This window comes from Papio anubis, unplaced genomic scaffold (assembly GCF_008728515.1).
Source record: "Papio anubis isolate 15944 unplaced genomic scaffold, Panubis1.0 scaffold1788, whole genome shotgun sequence".
Lineage (NCBI taxonomy): Eukaryota > Metazoa > Chordata > Mammalia > Primates > Cercopithecidae > Papio > Papio anubis.
In genome coordinates this window covers 1-10,499 of record NW_022161788.1, presented here as the reverse complement: position 1 = coordinate 10,499, position 10,499 = coordinate 1, and the positions used below count along the sequence as shown (strand labels likewise).

At 49.8% G+C, this 10,499-nt stretch overlaps 1 protein-coding gene across 1 annotated transcript; it reads left to right on the top strand.

Moving 5' to 3' along the window:
* Positions 1-1,496: 1,496 nt before the first annotated feature.
* LOC116272740 (zinc finger protein ubi-d4-like) lies at positions 1,497-9,072 on the top strand. Its single transcript, XM_031661510.1, has 4 exons — positions 1,497-1,810; positions 7,542-7,702; positions 8,126-8,233; positions 8,559-9,072. The coding sequence occupies exons 1-4, from the start codon at positions 1,779-1,781 to the stop codon at positions 8,744-8,746; spliced, it is 489 nt and encodes a 162-aa protein (XP_031517370.1). The 5' UTR covers positions 1,497-1,778; the 3' UTR covers positions 8,747-9,072.
* Positions 9,073-10,499: the final 1,427 nt, after the last annotated feature.

Sequence of the window (10,499 nt, the reverse complement as noted above, 5' to 3'; positions counted from 1 at the left end):
CTGAGGCAGGAGAATGGCGTGGACCCGGGAAGCAGAGCTTGCAGTGAGCCAAGATCGTGCCACTGCACTCCAGCATGGGCGACAGAGAGACTCCACCTCAAAAACAAACAAAGACATAGCAATGGTAACATGTGTCCTGCTTCTGAAATATTAAAATGAGGGGGGAGAATATGTGCATCTTGGAATTGGTGAAATAAGGTATATTAGAAAAATGATAGCCAGTGTGGTGGCTCACGCTTGAAATCCCAGCACTTTGGGAGGACGAGGCAGGCGGATCACTTGAGGTCAGGAGTTTGAGACCAGCCTGGCCAACGTGGTGAGACCCCATCTCTACTAAAATTACAAAAATTAGCTGGGCATGATGGCCGGGAGCCTGTTATCCCAGCTACTCGGGAGGCTGAGGCAGGAGAATCACTTGAACCTGGAAGGTGGAGGTTGCAGTGAGCTGAGATTGTACCACTGCACTGCAGCCTGGGCACCAAGAGCAAACTCTCTCAAAAAAAAAAAGGAAAAGAAAAGAAAAATGACAAGTACCAATGACCAAGCCCTGAGGACTCTGACAGAGGCTGAACAGAGGAAGAGGGTGAAAGGAAATGCCAGTGGGGAAGGACAGCCAGGAGGGAAATGCGTCTCAAAGATCTGGAGAAGAGTTTGAAAAGCAGAGAGTGGCCAACGGTGTAATGGGGGTCGACAGGCCCATGAGGACAGAAAATAGATCTCTAAATCTGCTGAAAGGGAGGTCGTGGTGACAGGAGCTGTTTCAAGTGAACAGGTGGGAACAAAGTTCCCATTAAACTGGATGGAAGCGGGACCTAGAAACAAGGTAACAGAGATAGGGAGTACTATTTGCTTTTAAAGGGTGAAAAGAGGTGATAGTTGAAGATTAACTTGGGCTGTTTTTTGTTTTTTGGTTTTTTTGAGACAGAGTTGGCTTTGTTGCCCAGGCTGGAGTGCAGTGGCGCAATCATGGCTCACTCACCTTCGACCCTCCTGTGCTCAAGCAATCCTGTCACTTCAGCCTCTAGAGTAGCTGGGAACACAGGTGCACGCCACCACATCCAGGTAATTTTTAAATTTTTAGTAGCGAGGAGGCCTCGATATGTTGCCCAGGCTGGTCTCGAACTCTTGAGCTCAAAGCAATCCTCCTGCCTCCGCCTCCCACAGTGCTGGGAGCCACCGTGACTGCCCTCCTCCTGCTCTTTTTTTTTTTTTTTTTTTTTGAGGAGACGGAGTCTCGCTCTGTCACCCAGGCTGGAGTACAGTGGCCGGATCTCAGCTCACTGCAAGCTCCGTCTCCCAGGTTTATGCCATTCTCCTGCCTCAGCCTCCCGAGTAGCTGGGACTACAGGCGCCCGCCACCACGCCCGGATAATTTTTTGTATTTTTAGTAGCGATGGGGTTTCACCGTGTTAGCCAGGATGGTCTCGATCTTCTGATCTCGTGATCCGCCCGCCTCGGCCTCCCGAAGTGCTGGGATTACAGGCGTGAGTCACTGCGCCCGGCCCCGACTCCTGCTGCTCTAAATAGAAGAGGCGGGCCTCGAACCGAAGCTCCGGGACGCACGCCAGTCTCCGGTTGCGCCTGCGCGTCGGGCTCCCGTGGGGTCCTACCCGGCCCCCGGGAACAGGCCTAAAGTTCTTTCTTCGGTGCTCGCTCTCGTGCGCGCGCCCGGACGGCGCCTGCGCAGAGGGCGAGGAACCTGGTACCCCGGTGCGGTCCCGGCGCCTGCGCGCTGCGGACTTTGGGGCCTCCCGGCCCGAGGGAGAGGAGCAGGGAAGATGGCGGCTGTGGTGGAGAATGTAGTGAAGCTGTGAGTGGTGGTTTCTTTCTCTCCTAGGGCGGCAGGTTTTGTAAAGGGCCTGGGAGTAGGGGGCTGTGGGGAAAGGGACTAGGCGGAGAGAGGGACATCCCCGGGAAGGCCATGTTGCGACTCCTGGTGGGGAGGGCAATAGGAGACTCCGGAGAAGACGTTGCGCTTCTTTGGAAACTTGTGGAGGCCCTGATGGGGGCACACTGGAGCCCCGACGGGCGGCCTCTCTGCTGGGCTGTGTGGCCTCAGCGTTCCTCGGGGCTGACGGTTTCCAGAGCATGGCGCCCTGCCTGCACGCGAGACTCACCGTCCCGGTCCTCTCCCGAGACGCCTCAGTCCAGAGGAGCGGGGCCGAGGCCCGGGCGGCCCCACGGCTAACCCGCCGCCCATCCCGCCCCGTCCCGTCGGCTGCAGCAACAGGCTCGGCGGCCCCTGTAGGGTGCACTGCGGGGCTGGCTGTTTCAGTTCCAAGCAACCCCGTGATGTTTGGGAGGATCTTGGGTGGCAGGTACCTAAGACTACAAATATTCTTGGGAAGCATTTGGCGAGGAGGGGATCCAGAAGGGGAGTGGGCCTTGGCGCCTTCCAGTGGCAACCATCAAAAACCTGCAACTGGACCGAAGCCGTTCAGGACAGCTTAGTAGCCTAAAGGGCCATATAAGTGGGCATTCTTCCTATGATGCGATACCGTTGTGCTGGTCAGATTTCAAGCAAGTTAAAGTTAATAGCTGTTGGGGCCAGGGACACCGGCCTATGAACTGCTTCCTGTGAGTTAAAGATGCTTTGGGACTGACTTGATTTATTCCTACAGGAGAATCAGAATGAGTTTTAGATTGGGTTAATGCCCGGTGGGCGAATAGAACTTCTTTTAATGGGTATGTTGGGCTTGGTGCAAGGGTGGGAAAATTGAGTGGTGTCTAACTGTCCAGTCAGGGTTTTTGGATTTTGGCTGGGTGATGAGGTAAAGGTTCGGTAAGTATTCTAAGGGACTCACAGCTTCTCATCTGTCTTTGTCGTGGCCTGAGCCCCTCTCTTCCTAGGGGCCTTTTTAAAGAGTAAGTTGCTTCTCCCTCCTGCCTGAAGCCTTTTCTTTGAGAATGCTTTCCCACTTCCATTAAGCTAAGTGCCTTTCCTCCTCTTGTGGTTTTGTTTTTTTTTTTTTAAGTTGCTTTCTGCTTTATCCTGCTGTCTCTTTCAGCCACCCCTCCTCCCAACACTATTGTCTTTCTGATCTGCCCACTCCAGTTTCCCCAGCTCTCTCTTCAGGCTGACATTTTTCTCAATTTAGAAATGACACTGTTGATCTACCATTTATCCAGTTATCCTTCCTGACTCAGATGTTCTTTCTTTGTTTCCCTGCGTCTTTGTTGACTTCCCTCATCCCATTGTAAGGGGATGTTTTACACAAGTTTCTCCAAAAATAAAAAGAAAGATTCTTGGCCGGGCGCGGTGGCTCACGCCTGTAATCCCAGCACTTTGGGAGGCCGAGACGGGCGGATCACAAGGTCAGGAGATCGAGACCATCCTGGCTGACACGGTGAAACCCCGTCTCTACTAAAAGTGCAAAAAACCAGCCGGGCGAGGTGGCGGGCGCCTGTAGTCCCAGCTAATCGGGAGGCTGAGGCAGGAGAATGGCGTAAACCCAGGAGGCGGAGCTTGTAGTGAGCCGAGTGGGCGCCACTGCACTCCAGCCTGGGTGACAGAGCAAAGACTCCGTCTCAAAAAAAAAAAAAAAAAAAAAAGAAAGATTCTCATTGTACTGGAGGAGTATCAGACTTGCCTAGGTTTTGAGAGTTAAACGTAGTGAGGCTCTTCGTGTTGGAAGCTTTTCCTCGGGGAAATAGGGTTGCCAGTGCTTTCAAGTTGTGTCATAAGTGAGGGGTTGCCCATTTAAACAGAGCATGACATCTTGTTTCTCTTTGAAAAACTGTAGAGATTGTGAGCATCACCAGCCACTAATTCCTGAATGCCAGTAATGAGAAACCAACTCTCTCCTCCTCATTTCTAGCTGCACAGGGCCTCAGATCACAATTAATACGTACTCCCGCAGAATTATCCCTTTAAGAAGGGGCTTCCATTCTTCCAGTTCATTTGGAGATAATTTTCTGGCACTTCTCTTGATTATAGTGTACGTAGTCTTCTGACAGCTGATGTTATACATTGAGTATGTTGAGGTCGGACCACTGGCTCATCTTTTCTTTTTTTTTTAATTTTTTTAGACAGAGTTTCGCTGTTGTTGGCCCGGGCTTGAATGCAGTGGCACAATCTTGGCTCACTGCAACCTCCGCTTCCTGGGTTCTAGCAGTTCTCCTGCCTCAGCCTCCCGGGTAGCTGAGATTACAGGTGCCCACCACCACACCTGGCTAATTTTTGTATTTTTAGTAGAGATGGAGTTTCATCACGTTGGCCAGGCTGGTCTTGAACTCCTGACCTCAGGTCATCCACCTGCCTCGGCCTCCCAAAGTGCTGGGATTACAGGCATGAGCCACTACGCCCGGCCTTAAGAATTTTCTTATTTGTAAGTTTCTGTCCCTGCCAAATGTGATGTCAGAAATGAAAGTCTTGGCTGGGTGCAGTGGCTCACGTCCATAATCCCAACACTTTGGGAAGCTGAGGCGGGCTGATCGCTTGATGTCAGGAGTTCGAGACCATCCTGGCCCACATGGTGAAACCCCATCTCTACTAAAACTATAAAAATTAGCCAGGTGGGGTGGCGCACACCTGTAGTCCCAGCTACTCGGGAGGCTGAGGCACAAGAATCTCCTGAACCCAGGAGGCGGAGGTTGCAGTGAGCTGATGTCACACCACTGCCCTCCGGCCTGAGTGACACTTTAAGACTCTGTCTTAAAAAAAAGAAAGAGGCGACTGGGCGCGGTGGCTCTGTAATCCCAGCACTTTGGGAGGCCGAGGCGGGCGGATCACAAGGTCAGGAGATTGAGACCATCCTGGCCAGCATGGCGAAACCCCACTCTACTAAAAATACAAAAATTAGCTGGGTGTGGTGGCATGTGCCTGTAATCCCAGCTACTCGGGATACTGAGGGAGGGGAATCACTTGAACCCAGGAGGTAGAGGTTGCAGTAAGCCGAGATTGCGCCACTGCACTCCAACCTGGGTGACAGAGCAAGACTCCATCTCAAAAAAAAAAAAAAATGAAGCTGGGCCGGTGGCTTACGCCTGCAATCCCAGAACTTTGGGAGGCCGAGGTGGGCGGATCATGAGGTCAGGAGTTTGAGACCAGCTTGGCCAACATGGTGAAACCCTGTCTCTACTAAGAATACAAAAATTAACTGGGCATGGTGGCGCACGCCACTCGGGAGCCTGAGGCGAGAGAATCGTTGGAACCCAGGAGGCAGAAGCTGCAGTGAGCCGAGATTGCGCCACTGCACTCCAGCCTGGGCGGCAAAGCAAGACTCTTGTCTCGAAAAGATATATATGTATATATATAAAGAGAGAGAGAGAACAGTGTTAATGTTAACTTGACATTTCTTGGTACTGGAGCCTTAAGTTTTTGTTGTTGTTGTTGTTTTGTTTTGTTTTAAGAGACAGAGCCTCCCTCTGTCCCCCAGGCTGAAGTGCAGTGGTATAACCTTGGTTTACTGCACCCTCAACTTTCTAGGCTCAAATGATTCCCCTACCTCATCCACCCCAGGGACTACGTGGGACCACAGGCCTGCACCACCAAACCTAGCTGATGGTTTATTTATTTTTAACGTTTTGTAGAGATGGGATCTCACTATGTTGCCCAAGCTAGTCTCTAAGTCTTGGTCTCAAGAGATCCACCAGCCTTGGCCTCCCAAAGTGATGGGATTATAAGCATGAGCCACTGTGCCCAGCCTCCCTTAAGTTCTTAAGAGCTCACTCTCATCCTGTCCTGTTCTCTCTTCATCAGATTCTCCCCATCACAAACACTTCCACGTTTCATTCCCAGCCCTTGTACCCCCAAGACTGTTTGCTTTACCTTTTGAAATCCCACGTAGCTCACAAGAGCCCTGACAGAACATCTCTTATTCATTCCTCCCAATACTGTTTCCAGCCTCCTTGCTCTGACTTTGCAGCCCTCGCCAGCCTGGCCCTGCCTTCCATTTGACTTCCAGTGTCAGTATCAATTCCCATCAGTAGAAACAAAGGAGCTGCGGCACTCAGCCTTGTTTATCCAGTTTTATTCTGTGTGGTGAAGACGTGGCTGCCTCCTAAAGGCGAGCTCGCAGAGGCGAGGCTGCTTTCTCCATTCTGCTCTCCAACGTGAGATTTGTGCCTACCTCAGATTACAGTCATTACAGCTCATTGAATCATACCAGGCCGTATTTGTGGCGTTGCCATCTCTGTGTGTGCTATATGTCTTTTTTACTGCTGGGCACATGGTAAGTTATGCAGTGGTCTATTGTGGCTGCTCGCTGAAGGCCCCCATCACATTCCAGATCAGGATTTTTTGGTGTAGCCCGAGTTACGGACAGAAACCACAGAGACTTAATCTGTTTGCCGTTTCATCCCCAGGCTGTTTCTTGTAAAATCCTGATATGTCAAAGCTCATTTGGTCCAACCTCCTCAATCTATAGAAGAATAGCCAAGGTCCACCTGGGTTGACTAAATGTCCATGTTCATGTGGTGACTTGCAGGCCAGCCAGGTCTTTTTACTCTCAAGTCAGGTCTGACTGTATCTCAGACATCTTCGTGAGTACTGGGGACACTATGAGAAAGAAATCAGTTCTGCCTTTGGTTTAAGATTGATTGACACCGGGTACTGTGACACATGCCTCTATTCCCGGATACTTGGGAGGCTAAGGCAGGAGGATCACTTGAGCCAGGAGTTTGTGTCTAGCTTGGGCAACGTAGAGAAGAATAGAGAAGCACCCTAAGATGGGCCTTAGAGCAAACAAGTTTCTTATCAGTGATGGCGCTCAATAAAAACTTCAAGGAACTTCAGGTACTTGTAGATATCTTCCATAAATGTAAAATTAATTAGTTGATTAAAAACCTAGTTCAAAATTCAAAAGATATAAAAAGGCATATGGAAGGAAGTGGCCTAGTCACCCACTTTTTCTCCCTGCTGACCTGCAGTTTCTTTTCCATTTTGTTACATAACGATAGCTTTCTTTGACACTTCTCAGCAGTGTACCTTGCTTTGCTTTTTGTCCCTAGTTAACTTGAAATTCTTTAATATCAGTATGTGAAGAGCTTCCTTCTTATGGCTAAATAGAATTTCATTGTATGGATTTACTAGTTTGCTGAATACATTTTAATAAGTCCCCTAGACCTTGAACTCTTTCCTTCTGGAGCAGACCCTGGGGCAAGGATGTGGGAGCATGTAGTTTATTTGGGAGGTGATTCTAGGAAGGAGGAAATAAGGAGGAACTTAGGGGGGACTATTGTTTGCTTCTCAGCGTCATAAGGGTTGAGAAATAACATCTTAACTAGCACAGGGCTGGGCTTGTGAGACACATGGAGTGAACATTAGTTCCTTACCCTCTTTGGGGGTTAGACTTAAGTCTGATTAGACATCATGAAATCATGTGTTCCTGATAGTAATTTATTCGTAAAGTAATTCCTAATGGTGGCCTAGAAAAGGGGCTTGGTGTCCCATGAGGCAGAAGTGGAGGCAAATAGAATGGAAGAGACAGCCTCCCAGTCCCTTGAGCCTTCTAGAGAAGCAGATGACAGGGGAGAGGAATAGCTCAGTACCCTATGCTCCCCACTCCAACACACACGCCTGGTTTCTATCTTCTCTGCAGCCTTGGGGAGCAGTACTACAAAGATGCCATGGAGCAGTGCCACAATTACAATGCTCGCCTCTGTGCTGAGCGCAGCGTGCGCCTGCCTTTCTTGGACTCACAGACCGGAGTAGCCCAGAGCAATTGTTACATCTGGATGGAAAAGCGACACCGGGGTCCAGGTGAGGGTCCAGACTTGGGAGAAGGGGACTCAGGAGCATAAGGAGGAAGAAGCCTCCTCATCTTAGGTGATGAGACAGTTGATAGGGTTTTCCCTACTGCCTTCCACCTATGGATGAATATGGTCTTCCTGTGGTTAGAAACGCAGGGAGGATGAAGCAGATAGGTTGATACCAGCATCTTTGTTTTCTACCCTGCTGAGGCCATTGTGTGTCTGGAGAACTATGTATTAGCCAAGGCCCCTAAGCTTATATATCTATTTTTCTTTTCCACAGACTGTTCCATCTAACCCCCTAGGCCCTCACTGTCAGAATTCCTCCCTTGCTCTAGAACTCAAAAGGAGGGGACTACGTAATTAGAAAGTGTTTGGTATTATTTTCTAATACTGGGTTAGGGCCTGACTTCTATCTTTCTTCCTGCCGTAGGATTGGCCTCTGGACAGCTGTACTCCTACCCTGCCCGGCGCTGGCGGAAAAAGCGGCGAGCCCATCCCCCTGAGGATCCACGACTTTCCTTCCCATCTATTAAGCCAGGTAAGGCACATACTTCCTGCGCAGAGGCGTGGCCTTCTGCATGGTGAGAGCCTGCTAATCACTACGATACACCAGGCCCAGTACTAGATCCCAAATATACTCGAATGAGTATGATGTGATTCTTTCCTTTAAAGAGCTTAGTCTAGAAGGGGAGACAGGTAAACAGATAAGTTACGGTGCCAAGTGAACTAGGGTGTCTTAATTCCTGGGCATCCGGAGAACAAAAGACAGTGACAGACCTTTGGTAAGCCCTAGCATTATGTGGACTCAGAGCAGTCTGCTTTCAGCCATTCTGAGCTTTGCTTCGTCCTGATCTTGCTTGCAGACACAGACCAAACCCTGAAGAAGGAGGGGCTGATCTCTCAGGATGGCAGTAGTTTAGAGGCTCTGTTGCGCACTGACCCCCTGGAGAAGCGAGGCGCCCCGGATCCCCGAGTTGATGATGACAGCCTGGGCGAGTTTCCTGTGACCAACAGTCGAGCGCGAAAGGTACAAGATTATCCCTGTGGCTAAGGGAGCTTTGATGGAAATCAGCCTCCTCTTCACTGGGGCCATGCAGTTTCTAGAACTGAAACAGAAGCTGGGGTCCAGGAAGCAGGCCCCTGCAGTTCTGTTCTTACTTCAATCCCTGGTTATTGTCAGGTACTGACTGGCTTCTCTTTTGCTTCTAAGTATAGACTCTCACTCATTCATCCACTTTTATCACAGAACGTTATTATTATACACATATATAATTTTCATTTAAAAAATTAAAAGAGGCCAGGTGCAGTGGCTCATGCCTATAATCCCAGCACCTATAATCCCTTGGCCTGCCTTGGGAGGCCAAGGCAGGAGGATTGCTTGAGCCCAAGAGCTCGAGACCAGCCTGGGCAACAAAGTGAGACCCCATATCTACAAAAAGTAATAATAAAAAAAATTGGCTGGACGCGGTGGCTCAAGCCTGTAATCCCAGCACTTTGGGAGGCCAAGACGGGCGGATCACGAGGTCAAGAGATCGAGACTACCCTGGCAAACACGGTGAAACCCCGTCTCTACTAAAAAATACAAAAAACTAGCCGGGCGAGGTGGCGGGCACCTGTGGTCCCAGCTACTCGGGAGGCTGAGGCAGGAGAATGGCGTAAGCCCGGGAGGCGGAGCTTGCAGTGAGCCGAGATCGCCACTGCACTCCAGCCTGGGTGACAGAGCAAGACTCCGTCTCAAAAAAAAAAAAAAAAAAAAAATTACCTGGGCATAGCGGCATGTGCCTGTTGTCCCAGCTACTAGGGAAGCTGAGGTGGGAGAATCGCTTGAGCCTGGGAGTTGGAGGCTTCAGTAAGCCGGGATCATGCCACTGCACTCCAGCCTGGGCAACAACAAAAAATTAAAACCAGAAGGTACAAGAATAGTACAAAGAAATACCGTATACTCTTTACCTAGATTTATCAGTTTCACATTTTGCCACATTTGCCTTATCTGTCTTTGCTAAACCGTTTGAGAGGAAGATGCATATATCAAAAACTTTTCAGTCTAGGCAACATAACAGGACCTTGTCTCTACTAAAAATAAAAATAAAAAATTAGCTGGGCATGGTGGCACACGCCTGCAGTCCCAGCTACTCAGGAGGCTGAGGTGGGAGGATTGCTTGAGCCCAGGAGATTGAGGCTGTAGCTCTGCTCATGCCACTGCACTCCAGCCTGAGTAACAGAGGGAGACTCTGTCTGGGGAGGGAGGGAAACAAACTTTTATCCCTAAATACTTTACTTTTTTATCACAAAAGTTTGTGTCACAAAGTTTTTTGGTCCCCGAGGTTGCACAGTGAAACACACTTGGTCTCTGCCAACAGAGAAGATAAGACCATATATAAAAATAAGAGCTATAAATATGCCAGCATTGGGCTAAGTGCTTTCTCATGCCCTTTCTCTTTTAGTCTGTACAACCTTATGGGGGAGGTCCTGTGTTCCCCATTTCACAGACAAGCTGAAACAAAGCAGTTTAAAAACTTACCATGGGCTGGGCACGGTGGCTTACGCCCGTAATCCCTTTGAGAGGCCAAGGCAGGCGGATCATGAGGTCAGGAGATCAAGACCATCCTGGCTAACATGGTGAAACCCCGTCTCTACTAAAGATATAGTATTAACTGGGCATGCTGGCGCATGCCTGTAATCCCAGCTACTTGGGAGGCTGAGGCAGGAGGATCACTTGAACGCAGGAGACGGAGGGTGCGGTAAGCCAGTATTGCGCCATTGTACTCCAGCCTGGGCAATAAGAGTGAAACTCCGTCTCAAAA